Consider the following 14,925-nt stretch of genomic DNA (forward strand, 5'->3'; position numbering starts at 1 on the left):
TCTGTCTATTCTGAGGTGAAAAGCAAGAGTGTGAAGAGAAAGAAAAGCCATGGGTCAGAATAATCTGCAAAGGAGAGAATCTTCACATTAATGATAAGTTAACAACATAAAAGAATTAGAATCCTACAATCCATTTTTAAAACTCTGTATGGCTTCAGCATTAGCCTTCCTTCAAGGGAGATTTTATCTGCTTGAAGTTCTTATCATTGAAAACAAAAAATAACACCACTCTCAGCCAAATTACCTTTTAGTTTTTCTGGCAATCAAGTCTTCCAATTGCATGGTAGATTTGGGACACATGCACTACCAACTGGATCAATATATTTTTAAATATATTTTTAAGTCAATTCCCCTATAGTCTCTGGAATCTGCACAGTTTATATAAAAATTTAGACAAATTGATATTTGAATCCACAGGGGTTCTAGAATAGCGGAAGCTTAATCATTTTTCCACTATATTTTAATGCATATTAAAATCATCCACTTTAAGAAATGTTGGATGAATATTAGTTTTTGGACAATAGAGTATCAAACACATAAAAATCCCAACAATGTGCTTATTTAAGAAAAACCTTCTGCCATTTTGCTGTTGCACTGCACTTTTACATGGAGAAGTGGTCAGTAAAAAATTATGTCCACTTACAAGGCTAGAGAAAGTAAGCAAGGTTCCAAGTCTGCAAGGGTATTTAATAAATACAATAGTAAAATAACTGCCATTTCAAGAGCAAATACTATGTCCCAAGCACTGTGCTTGGTGGGTGGTTAAGGACATCATCTCATTTGATCTTTACGACCCTGCAAGGTAGGTGTTAATGACCCCATTATATGCACAAGCAATCCAAAACTTTAATTTCTTAAAATACTTGCTGAAGTTCTTAAAGTTCTAAGTGGCAAATCTGGAATTTGAACACAGTTCTGATTCCAAAGCACATGGTCTTTGGTCTCACTCCTAATTTCTAAGGATTATGAAGTCTATTATTCTGATGGTGTTTTCTGTGTCTTTTCTATGACATACTCTAAGAGGATTCTGTAGTCACAAAGAATCATTGAACAAAAAGTGCATTATGAGAGATTTTCATTGTCTACAGTCAGAACCACACCTGAACTGTTTCATTAGATGAGACAATAATGCTTTTCAAATGCTAAAATGTTTTCTGAAGTTGTTCTACTACAGCCTACTAGGTAGTAAGCTCTGTATGGAATAGGACTAAGTCTTATAACTGTTGTGTCCCTACGTGAGAGCCTTGTGTGATTTCTGTCATACGGTACATTCTGAATAAATACTGCTTAATAAAAAAACAAGTAGTTGGATCGTCTTTACTAATTTAGCCCAGCATATTAGATTTATCATTAGACTTCTATATTAAACCATCTGCTCAATTTCACTAACCAAAAAAAGTGAAAATGTTCTTTTTTTTTTTTTTTTTTTTTTTTTTGAGATGGAGTCTCGCTCTGTCACCCAGGCTGGAGTGCAGTGGTGCGATCTCGGCTCACTGCAAGCTCCGCCTCCCAGGTTCATGCCACTCTGCCTCAGCCTCCCTAGTAGTTGGGATTACAGGCACCCACCACCACACCCGGCCTTTTTTTGTTTCTTTTTTTTTTTTGCATTTTTAGTAGAGACAAGGTTTCACCATGTTAGCCAGGATGGTCTCTATCTCCTGACCTTGTGATCCATCCACCTCGGCCTCCCAGAGTGCTGGGATTACAGGCGTGAGCCACTGTGCTTGGCCAAAAATGTTCTTTTTTAATGAGAGCCTTTTGAAAAATGAAAATTACCATTTCTTTTCCTATGAACCATGAGAAGTCTTCAACTATAATTTAAGGAACTTCTATAAAGCGTGTGCAGGCTCACTTATTGATCAGTGTATTGCTAGACTTTCTGATGACACTATATAACTAGGAAGAATGTATCAAACTACAAAAATAAATACACACCATGATCAATACAATATTTGAATTCACTGCTCTATTCTTTTTCCTTTTCACTGATATTTGTGCCCAAAACATGATTTCATCTATAGTAAGACAAATTCTGAGAAACAAAAACAACAGTAGAGAAATGCAGCAGTAAAAAAGCAACAAATTCTCATGTGCTCTCTATCTTTTTAATTATTTAAAACAAAATAAATCAAGTCTGTTATTTATGACATAGGGAGGCTATGTTGTGAGAAAGCCCAGACACTAATATCACAAAGTAAAATAATTCTGAGATAAAGTCATTTACATTTTATATCACATAGATAGAAATATAAAGATATATAGTCCTAGTTATTTTGGGTGAACTAATGTTAAATATAAAGTGAGATTCACATCACACAAGTATAGATAGAAATAATGCGTGGTATGGAAAAATAACAAATAACTTACAAAGTGAATAATCCACAGATGAATAATTGAGAGTTGACTTGATATCGGGTCCAGTATCAGAGCTGACTTGATATCAATGACTATAGAGAGTGAATTCTCTTTTCTTTACAAAATATTAATTTTTGATAAATTGCATGCTTTTTAAAAATATCTGGTCAAAAAAGTCATTTAATTAAGCTAAGTGTTTTGAGAATTAATAAAAATGAAAAGCCTGGGCATGGTGGCTCATGCTTGTAATCCCAGCACTTTGGGAGGCCAAGGCAGGCAGATCATCTGAGATCAGGAGTTTGAGACCAGCCTGGCCAACATGGTGAAACCCTGGCTCTACTAAAAATACAAAAAGTAGCTGGGCATGATGGTGGGCACCTGTAATCCCAGCTACTCGGGAGGCTGAGGCAGGAGGATCGCTTCAACCCAGTAAGCAGAGATTGCAGTGAGCTGAGATTATGCCACTGTACTCCAGCCAGGGTGACAAGAGCGAAACTCTGAAAAAAAAAAAAAAGAAAGAAAGAAGAAAAGGAAGGAAGGAAGGAGGGAAGGAAGGAAGGAAGGAAGGAAGGAAGGAAGGAAGGAAGGAAGGAAGGATGGAAGGATGGAAGGAAGGAAAATAAATGTTTAAGAAGTTACTGCCTGTAATCCCAGCACTTTGGGAGGCCAAGGCAGGCAGATCACGAGGTCAGGGATTTGAGACCACTCTGGCCAACATGGTGAAGCCTCGTCTCTACCAAAAATACAAAAAGTAGCTGAGTGCGGTGGCATGTGCCTATAGTTCCAGCTACTCGGGAGGCTGAGGCAGGAGAATCACTTGAACCTGGGAGGCAGAGGTTGTAGTGAGCCTGGACTGCATCACTGCACTCCAGCCTGGGCGATGGAGCAAGACTCCATCTCAAAAAAAAAAAAAAAGTTACTAAAAGAAAAAAATGTATCATAATTGAACTAAACTATATAATCCCCAAATAATCCTCTGGCATATTTTTTTAAATTTCTGCCGTAGTTTTAAATAAATGTGTATTTTAACTCCCTCATATTGGAAGGAATTTTATAAGCATGAAATACTCACCTAAAAGTGCATTTTTTCCATGATCATCCGGTAGAAATCGCTTGTCCACAGCACAAACTAGGATGTGTTCAGGCAGATTGGGAGACTTGGCCCCCACCAGGAGGAATCCTGCTGGGATGTCAATTTGTTCCATACACAGTGATACCAAACGCAAATCCTTTCCTGCTTGACAAAAACCTAAAACCCAGTTTTTAAAAAAAGGACACAGTAAAATGTTTAGTGAGATTATATCTTCTTATCACTCATTTGGAGAATAGATTTACTTGTGGGAATAAACTATTAAAGACTAAAGTCCCTATATCCCTTTACTCCAACCAGAAGACAAATCTATCAAGTGTGGTCTTCTGAACAAAGCTGAAAAGACAGTGAAAGGAAATACTTCCCTCTGCTTCACTCCAAAGTGACGACTTCATATTTTCTTTTTCTTTTGTTTTTTGAGACAGAGTCTCACCCTGCTGCCTAGGCTGGAGTGCAATGGTGGGATCTTGGCTCACTGCAACCTCTGCCTCCCAGGTTCAAGTGATTCTCCTGCCTCAGCCTCCCAAGTAGCTGAGATTACAGGCACGCACCACCACACCCAGCTAATCTTTTTTTTCTTTTTTGTTTTTTGTATTTTTAGTAGAGATGGAGTTTCACCATGTTGGCCAGGCTGGTTTCGAACTCCTGACCTCGTGATCCACCCAGCTTGCCCTCCCAAAGTGCTGGGATTACAGGCGTGAGTCTGGTCCACGAGTAAGGCAATGATGAATACACAACAAACTTTGAAAACCATGCAGTTTGTACGTACATGTAATAGGGTTATTTTACTTCCAATGCAAATTCACTTCTCTAGATGGGGATAGTGTCAGAACAGATAGTCTTTATTTCACAGAGGAAGAGACTGAAGTTCAGAATTTTGTGGCTCCTAGATGAATGGGCCAAAACTGTTACATTTCACTTTTTACCATGACATGACATGACAAGTTGCGACAAAATCTTACATAACCACTTTGTATATCATAATGTAGTCTATGAATTCATCTGCTCATCATTTATAAAACAAACATTTGCAACAAATGCTGTCCGAGACCCTGTCCAAGACCAAGAGATACAGAATTGAACAAAATATGTCTTCCTCCAAGAACTCACATTGCAGTTAACTGGAAGAATGTATAAGGAACCAAGAATCACAGACAGTGTTACAGGGAACAGCTACAGTTCTGCTGCAAATCTTCTGGGGAATGATTCTGCCTGTACTCTAATCATGTGACTTCCCCAGGGAATTGTGACACTCCAAACTGATGTGGAGCTAGGACCTGATCCAGCTGGGCCACTTTGATAGCCCAACTTTCTGGCCATAGTTGATTGGTCCAATGGTAGACGTATGACATAAACAAGGCCCATCAAAGCCTGTTCCCTAGAAAATCTGAACATGGAGCCAAGGACAGCGTGGCTCAGTCTGCTTAGTGCCAGGCCTGTTCCTTGACCTGGGAGGGAACTCCGTCACCATGGGCAGGAGACTGAAAGATTGTTCTGGTGGTGTCTGAATCCCTGAGCCTTTTCCAAGGTTTGGCCATGAAACCTTTCCTTCGGAAATCTTTCAGTCATTTCTTCATTTTACCTAAGCCATTTTCAGTTGGGTTTCTGTCATTTGCAACCAAGAGAGGCTGAATGAAAGTATAATAAATGCTATTTCAGGCCAGGTGCAGTGGCTCACACCTGTAATCCCAGCACTTTGGGAGGCTGAGGTGGGCGGATCACTTGAGGTTGGGGTTCAAGATCAGCCTGGTCAACATGGTGAAACCGCCTCTATTAAAAATACAAAAAAAAAAAAAGCCAGGCACGGTGGCTCACACCTGTAATCCCAGCACTTTGGGAGGCAGAAGCGGGCGGATCATGAGGTCAGGAAATCGAGACCATCTTGGCTAACACAGTAAAACCCCATCTCTACTAAAAATACAAAAAATTAGCCAGTTGTGGTGGCGGGCACCTGTAGAGACGGAGCTAGCAGTGAGCCCAGATCGTGCCACTGTACTCCAGCCTGGGCGACAGAGTGAGACTCTGTCTCAAAAAATAAACAAACAACAACAAGAACAACAAAATTAGCCGGGCATGGTGGCACATGCATGTAATCCCAGTTACTTGGGAGGCCGAGGCAGGAGAATCACTTGAACCAGGGAGGCAGAGGTTGCAGTGAGCCGAGATCTCATCACTGCACTCCAGTCTGGGTAACAGCGTGAAACTTGCTCTCAAGAACAGGGAAAAAAAAAAAAAAAGCTATTTCAGAAAATTTTGGAAGCAAGGAGGACACCTACCTCTTTCCATACACAAACCCTAGGAAAGCACCATTATCATTGCCCAATACAAAATAGGGAAAAACCATGCTAGATTCTCCTAGCATCAATTCATGTTATGATTTTAACCAAGTGTCAAAAATTATTGAATGCCATCAGTTACTGGCATGAGAAATAAAAAAGAAAACACCATCAAAACATTGGGTGAGGCCAGGTGCAGTGGCTCACGCCTGTAATCCCAGCACTCTCGGAGGCCCAGGAGGGCAGATCGCTTGGGTCCAGGAGTTCAAAACCAGTCTGGGCAACATGGTAAAATCCCATCTCTACAAAAAAAATACAAAAATTAGTCAAGCCTGGTGGTGAGCACTTGTAATCCCAGCTACCTGGGCGGTTAAGATGGGAGCATCCCTTGACCCAGGGAGGCAGAGGTTGCAGTGAAGCCAGGATTGTGCCATTGTACTCCAGCCTGGGCGACAGAGCAAGACCCTGTCTAGACTTTTTTTAAAGAAAAAAAATTAAAATTAAAATTGAAAGAAAAAGATGAAGTAGTGGAGCATATTAAATTTACCGTATAGTTTGGGTCATCAAACCTCAAAAACAAGCCTAATAGAATTGGGAAAAGACAGCAGAAGAAAGAATAAAATTATCAAGACTACAGGGCTCAATCATTTCAAGCTTATAGAACCCTTTTTAACATTAACAAAAGTGAATTTAAACTCTAAAAGTCAATTTAACTCTAAAAATTCATGAATTAAGAAAAAATACAAAAACTTATGAATTCTTTAGCAATTTTAAATGAATCTGCATTTGTTCAAAATATCATTTATATTTATCTGGAAAACAGTCATTAAATATGTGGGTCAAATTACTTAGTTTACAAACATTTTTGTGGAGCCTATTTGATACATGGAACCCATAGGAAAAAAAAATTGCTGTGCCCACCCACCTCTATTAAGGAACAGGCTCACAGGTTTGGAAGTTGGGAATTGATGATGATGATGATGGCAGCTAAAACTTATGGAGCACTCGCCATAGCCAGGCAGAGTGCTAAATACTATATAGATGACCTTATTCTGTCCTCTCAACACTCAAGATTGGTACTATCTCCTTTTCATAGATGGAGAAACTGAGGCTCATAAAGGTTAGGAAACTTGTCCAAGGTTACATAAAGAGTTCTGTAATGCTCAGGATGTAAGACAGAGGAAGTCTGCCACAGTGAAAACAGACAAAAAGCATACTATTTAACTTGGCAAAAGAGAAGCTAAGAACAATTACAATACAGTGCTAAAACTGACGGGTGAACACAGACTTTTTCATCAAATTCTAAAATACTAAATCTAGGAGTCATATTAAAGTACCAAAAGGAACGCTAATTTATTTTAATCAAAGAAGTTACTAATTTGCATATAGACAGTAAACCTAGGTTTACAGACATAAACCTAGTTCATGATTAGCCTATTAATGGAAAGCAGGATGCTTGGGGAGCTGTCTCTGTCACTGAGAAGTAGTAATACAATCTTTCTACAATGTTGACTCACTCTGTATTAGAAAAAGTGTACCAGATGGAACCACAAATTAATTTGCAAATTATGTTTTGGAACCTCAAGATCATCTAATAAAGCATTTCTCAATATAAGTGGTGAATTCCCAGGAATTCATAAAAAATGTTCCAAGATAATTGGGAATAGTAAGTGAAATTTAAATAGACATCACTATCAATTTCTAAAAATGAATAAATAATTAGTGTAAATATTCTACTTTTAAAACAGAATGTTCTAAGGGCCTTTCATCTAACACATGTAGGGTTAATGGAAACCAGCTGAGCGAGCTCACAATTCACTCAGTCAAACCCCATATCATTGTGTGGTTTTGACTATATAAGTTCAAATTGTTTTCATTTTCAGTCATATGTATTGACATATTGCTTAACTTATACACATAACAGGCTGTTGGTTAAAGATGGGACGCTCGGGAAACTTTCTGTGTTAACAATACAAAAAGAGAAATTTTATAAATGTGCCTAAATTTGCTTTTTGGGGGAGCATATTTTCAGGGAAACTGTACTTTTAAAAGCTCTTTGGTAGATACAAAAGTTAAATTCATTCATCACACTCACTCAACAAATTAAAAGATTGTATAAAATCAAGCAATATGTTTTTCCAGGACACCAAAAAACAAATGTTAAAAAGGTAAAAATTTAGCGATTATAATCCAATTTGGCTTTTAATACATGAGGAAGAAAACACTGCCTCTTTCAACTCTGTAGGCAGTTACCTACAAATAGCAGCCTAAAACTTTTCCATCACATAGAACAAAAATGCAAAAATTATAAAAATAAACTACTATACCCTTTAACCGTAAAACGTAGAATTTCCAAAATTTAGGCATTAAAAGTAGATTTTGACTTTTTTTAATGCTGTAAAACATTTAAATACATTCAGCTCCTCTCATCCTCCTCCAAAACAAATACAATAGTTTATTTTAAAATTTGTCAACAAAACATGCTTTTTCTTACACAACAAATTTAAATTAAGTTAATCAGTAATTATTGAACAGCAAAATGTAGATAATCTTTCTTGTACAGCACGAATATCAAACAGTATATTAATCAACTGTCCCAGGTGGGCAGGGTGCAGTGGCTCACACCTGTAATCCCAACACTTTGGGAAACTAAGGTGGGTGGATCACCTGAGGTCAGGAGTTTTGAGTCCAGCCTGGCCAACATGGCAAAACCCTGTCTCTACTAAAAATACAAACATTAGTTGGGCATGGTGGCATGGACCTGTAGTCCCAGACACTCAGGAGGCTGAGGCAGGAGAACTGCTTGAACCCAGGAGGCAGTGAGCCGAGATTTGCACCATTACACTCCAGCCTGGGCAACAAGAGTGAAACTCTGTCTCAAAATAAATAAATAATAAACAAACAAACAAACAAACCAATCTAAAATAAATACTATTTAAAATCAAGTCCTTATCACATGCTGTGTAATGACAGAATTAGTTTTTAAATATCTGCATTCAAAAGATTACACACTATTATAGGAGACATTTGTGAGTCAAAGATTGAGGAACACAGATCTGTTCTAATCTCTTTGATATGTAAATGAAAGAAGGGCCCCAAGAGACTAAGAAAGTGGTCCAAGGCCAAATACTCAGCCACCAGAAACAGTAGATAGAGAACCCAGGTCTCTTAACTCCAAATTAACTGCTCCTTCGACCTCATTAACACCTCTCTGACTCACATACAGTCATTCATCACTTAACCACATGGATGCATTCTAAGAGGCGATTTTGTTGTGCGAACATCATAGAGTGTACTTTCACACACCCAGATGGTAGAGCCTACCACACAGGTAGGCTCGATGGTATAGCCTATTGCCCCTAGGCTACAAACCTGGATAGCATCCTATTGTACTGAGTACTATTGGCAGTTGTAACACAATGGTTAAGTATTTGTGTATCTAAACATATGTAAACACAGAAAAGGCACAGCGAAAATATGATATAAAAGATAAAAAATAACACACCTGTATAAGGCACTTAAAACAGAGCTTGCAGGACTGGAAGTTTCTCTGGGTGAGTCAGCGAGTGAGTAATGAGTGAATGTGAAGGCCTAGGACATTACTGTACACTTTATAAACACTGCACCCTTAGGCTACACAAAATTTACTAAAATTTTTTTTCTTCAATAATAAATTAACCTTAGTTTACTGTAACTTTTTAACTTTATAACCTTTTTAACTTCTAAAAATCTTTTGATTCATAGTAACACTTAAAACACAAACACATCGTATAGCTGTATAAAAACATCTTCTTTCTTGTATCATTATTCCATAAGGCTTTCTTGTATTAATTTTTTTTTTTTTAACTTTTTAACCTTTTTTTTGGCCGGGCATGGTGGCTCACGTCTGTAATCCCAGCACTTTGGGAGGCCAAGGTGGGTGGACCACAAGGTGAAGAGATCGAGACCATCCTGGCTAACATGGTGAAACCCTGGCTCTACTACAAATACAAAAATTAGCCGGGCATGGTGGTGGGCGCCTGTAATCCCAGCTACTCAGGAGGCTGAAGCAGGAGAATCACTTGAACCCAGGAGGCGGAGATCGCAGTGAGCTGAGATTGCGCCACTGCACTCCAGTCTGGCGACAGAGCAAGACTCCGTCTCAAAAACAAAACAAAAAACAAAACAAAAAACAACAAAAAAAACTTTTTTGTTAAAAACTGAGGCACAAACACACACATTAGCCTAGGCCTACACAGGGTCAGAATCATCAAGATCAGTGTCTTCCACCTCCGTATCTTGTCCCACTGGAAGGTCTTCAGGGCAATAACATGCTTGGAGGGTCATCTCCTATGATAATAATGCCATCTTCCAGAATACCTCCTGAAGGACCTGCCTGAGGCTGTTTTACAGTAAACCTTTTTTTTCATTTTAAATAAGTAGGAGTACATTCTGAAATAACAGTCATTTATTACCTAATATCATGTGGTATACCTAATTGCATGTGGTATACTTTTATATGACTGGCAGTGCAGCAGGTTTCTTTACATCAGCAACACCACAAACACATGAGCAATGCACTGCACTACTTTACAATAGCTACAATGTCATCAGGCAACAGACATTTTTCAGCTTTGGAACCAACCAACGTCCTAAATGCAGTCAGTCATTGACCAAAATGGTGTTATTTGGCACATGACTGTATACTGTTTCGCCTTCCTCTAGTGTGATGGAGAACTCTCCCATAACTTCTTCCTTATCTACTTTTGCTGGGTCCTATCACGTGCCTTCCCTGTGGCCTTCTGAGATTGATTTCCGAGTATCATTTGATACACCAGCCCCTGCCGGCCATTGACTGTGTTGGCATTCACCTATGTCATCCTTGCTAACGAGTCCTTAAAATTAAAGTTTTGACAAGCTGCAAAAGTAATCCATGCTCACAGACTGACATTTCTGTTGAGATTTCTCAAGCAATACATTGCAAAAGGGAGACTAAGAGGGAAAAGTTACAATTTTGTTTCTGGGCTACAGAGGGATAGAGTAGAGAAGGCACAATTAGTGTGGAGAGCAGGATTTTCTAGGGAGGGGAGATTATTTCAGGGCAATTTCTGTGGCAAAATGAAAACTACACAATCCACACAAATAGTTTTCCAATCCTTGAGGGCTTTCCCACTTATGATATGAGGACACCTAGAGGTGAAAAGCAATAATTATTAAACAATTACTGTATTCTATGAGAGGTGTGTTTCTAGCCTCCTTCACCTAAAAAAAAAGAAAAAGTCAAGAGGTACCTGTGCCAATGAAAAGAGAAAATGCCCTATTTGATGGAAAAAAAAAAAAACCCACACCATAATGATGGGTGTTTGTAAAAGTGGCACGAGAACCAACTGAGAGCTCCCAATGTCCAAAACTGAACAATTCGAGCAACAAAATAAGTTAGTATTAGATTATAAACATAAAATAAATGTAGTCATTTATGGCCATAATAACATAAATAAATGAATGAACCCATCAATAAATAGGAGAGAAGAGATGAATTCCCACACAGTAGAATTTCAAATAATTTACATAGTCTGCCCTCAAGGATGTGGAGTGTAACTCCCTGCTCCTTAAGTGTGATCTGGGGATTCCTTCCACAGTATGCAGTGGAAGGAGAGTGGAGATAACACTCCTTCAGCCCCTCAGCCAGGTGACCAAAGTCAACAGCAAGTGATAAATCATGTTGATAGTATGTACCCTTGAAATAATATGATAAAAATTTAAGGAATATGATAAAAATTTACCCCTGTGATCTTCCTCCCCAGATCCCATAACCCCAATCTAATAAGGAGAAAAACATCAAATGAATTCCAACAGGGGGGTCTCCTACAAATATGCCTAATACGCTCCAAATGGTCAAGGTCATCAAAAACAAGGAAAGTCTGAGAAACTGTCATAGTCAAAAGGCACCTAAGGAGACGTAGCAATTAAATCTGATGCCATATCCTGGATGGGACACTGAAACAGGAAAAGAATATTAGGAAAAAACCAAGGAACTCAAATAAACTGTGCACTTTAGTTGTTATTAAAATTTAAAAAAGTATCAATATTGGTTCATTAATTGTAGCAAACGTACTATACTAACATATTAATAATAGGGCAAACTGTGTGGGGATATATAGAAACTACTATTTTCTTAATTTTCACAAATTTAAAGCTGTTCTTCAAACATAAAATAAAATAGTCCTATTTTATCTTTTACCATGTAGCTATTTGCCAACACAAGCCATACAGATAATTTAATTAACAAGAGACTAGGAAAGAAAGGCACAGCAGGGCTGAGTCTAGAAAACAGGGTCCAGAAGAAATCAACTCAAGGTCAAAAATGCTCATTAAGTCAAGCAAAAGTTTATGAATTCAGTCTTGTAGTTATTCTAAGAATAAGTTCGCCTGCCAAGGGTCTGGTCCATTGCTGTAAAGTATGTATCTATTTACTGTTTCCTCCAAATCCTCATTGCTTGGATTCAGATCAGCTAATGATATACAAAATATAGCATCAGGGATCCCTATGACAGTAAAAACATTATGCAAAGAGCAATATTTAATTTAGCTTTTTCAGATGGAAAATAAGCTGCGTACGTCTGTAAAAAAGAGTGGAGAGCTAAAAACAAAATCGATGAAATGTTCTATCTCAAGACTTACAGGATCCCAGTATCCAGTGTGACAGGTAGTTCTATTTTCCCACTACTAGAAATATGTCTGATTACTAGTCTAATAAACATCAAATATTAAATCTCAATTAAAACCTTAAACTAAATGAAAAACAAAACAAAACCCTAGGACTCCACAAAAGGGTAATTCTGAATTACATCTGAATAATCCTGAGGCACTGACATGATCTTTCTTTTAGAGGCTACGAGAAGATCTGGTTAAGAGTATCCTAAGGAAGAATCTAAGCCTGTTTATAGTCTACAAGCAAAGAAATATAAGTTAGTGATAATGGGCATACAAATAATTTATTTGACAAATCTGCCCCTGAAATAATTTCAGTTTCTGAAGACAACACTGAAATGTTGCTCTAAAACCAAGCCTCTTGCAGAGCAAATGATTTTAATTTTTTTAAAAAGAAATAATAGTAGACAGGTCTTCTTTATAAACATCATCTGCATTTCTTTAAGAAAACAGCCGAAGATTTCACTTCACAGAAACAGATTTGCATTCTCCAATTATCTCCAACTTGAAGGTTACAGAGTAAACTAAAAGGGGGCAGGGAAAAGTTTACAGAAACAGCTATAAACACAAGCTAAAGTAATCAAAGCAGTATTTGGAGGCCTAAAATTTGGTTGTCCTTAACTCTGGACAATCAACTGCCTCCCAGCAGGATAGGAACCTACATTATTCCAATAATTTACATAAGAAATTAGCAACCAAAATTTACATCTGAATGGTAAACCCCAGCAGCCCATCAGGTGTTAAGTATTTGCTTATCTAAATTGCCTCTAAAAATAGCTTTACCTTTCTTTGAGCCTTAAGTAAATAGAGGATTTCCCGTGAAGGGAAGGTGGTATGCTTAAATAAGTCCAGGCAGTATACTGCCCTACTTCATTGCCATTTTCGTAAGGAAAATTTCAGAAATTTCAGAACTGTTCTCCCTTTGAATAAGAGGGCTCTTAGAACTATCTTAAAATGAGTCCAATTGAAAGAGCTACTGTCCGGGCGCGGTTGCTCACACCTGTAATCCCAGCACTTTGGAAGGCCGAGGCAGGCGGATCACGAGGTCAGATCAAGACCATCCTGACTAACACGGTGAAACCCTGTCTCTACTAAAAATACATAAAAAAGTAACCAGGCATGGTGGCAGACGCCTGTAGTCCCAGCTACTCAGGAGGCTGGGGCAGGAGAATGGCGTGAACCCGGAAGGTGGAGCTTGCAGTGAGCCAAGATCACACCACTGCACTCCAGCCTGGGCGACAGAGCAAGCCTCCGTCAAAGAAAAAAAAAAAAAAGAGCTACTGGCCGGGCACAGTGGTTCACGCCTGTAATCACAACACTTTAGGAGCCAAGGAGGGTGGATCATGAGGTCACGAGCTCAAGACCAGCCTGGTCAAGATGGTGAAACCCCGTCTCTACTAAAAATACAAAAATTAGCCAGGTGTGGTGGTGGGCGCCTGTTATCCCAGCAACTTGGGAGGCTGAGGCAGAGAACTGCTTGAACCCGGGAGGTGGAGGCTACGGTGAGGTGAGCTCGTGCCACTGCACTCCACCCTGGGCCACAGAGTGAGACTCCGTCTCCAAAAAAAAAAAAAAAAAAAAAGCTGTCTATGCCTTCCCCCAAGGTAAATTAAAAGGGGAAAAAAATGGACATTAATCATAAGAACTGAAAGTAGCTAATATAGGAATCTAAGTGTAGGACTAGTGTTTTTGAATTGTCTTGGAATCTAAATCTTGAACTTGAGTGAGACAGTTAAAAAAAATTGCACCTCTTTTATGTTTAAAATAATATTACCCTTCCCATATACTCTCATTTTTTCATGTTTTAAAGTTTAAGAAATACTGGCTATCTCTAGATCACTGAGTTTATTATACCTTGGTGGGTAGTAAACAGCTCTCCATACCTGCTTATAAATAACACCAGTGCCAGATACCCTACAAGGCAAACTAAAAACATACCTAGGGCACAGGAAAAATGGAAACCTCTCTCCCATTTTTTGGTATAAAATTAGATATTTGAAAATTATCCTCTAAAGATTTTACTCTATGTAACTCTCACACATAAGATTCTCAATGGGAATCCAACAACGTTTTAAGCACTATTTCACCTTCCAGTTTGTTACCTGATAAACGAGTTGACAGCTCAATTAAATAAAAGGCATGAAGATGGATGTAAAGCAAGTAAGACGAAACATAATGCTAGTCACCTCCTACACCTTCACAGGCTTAAAAGCCTGTATTCTGTCAATAATGAATAAATCCATATATATTTATTAAGTTTGAGCAATCATAAACAAATTCATAAGGAATAATGTGCTACAGGCAGGGCCGTAGTACTAATCGCTAGAGGCCATCTTTAGTGAATTGGACACGTAGAAGCTCCCAGGAGAATTACTCAGGTTTCCTTATCTCCTAGGTAGGGGATTTTGACTCCTTTACTGTTTATCACATTGTCCAAAAAAAAAAAAAAAAAAAAAAAAAATCAAGAGAAAATAAAACTCCAAAGCTGGGCTTTCTGGATTTACAAGTTTGAGC

The 14,925-nt window shown here is 38.4% G+C and overlaps 1 protein-coding gene across 1 annotated transcript in view; it reads right to left on the reverse strand.

Moving 5' to 3' along the window:
• Positions 1 to 14,925, reverse strand: part of GREB1L (growth regulation by estrogen in breast cancer-like) — a 184,195-nt gene that overhangs the window by 142,408 nt on the left and 26,862 nt on the right. The window contains exon 5 of the mRNA XM_011957773.1: positions 3,428 to 3,604. Within this exon, the coding sequence (XP_011813163.1) occupies positions 3,428 to 3,604 (177 nt within the window). The remainder of the gene's footprint in view (positions 1 to 3,427; positions 3,605 to 14,925) is intronic.

The sequence above is a fragment of the Colobus angolensis genome, unplaced genomic scaffold (assembly GCF_000951035.1).
Source record: "Colobus angolensis palliatus isolate OR3802 unplaced genomic scaffold, Cang.pa_1.0 Scaffold45, whole genome shotgun sequence".
Classification (NCBI taxonomy): Eukaryota; Metazoa; Chordata; class Mammalia; order Primates; family Cercopithecidae; genus Colobus; species Colobus angolensis.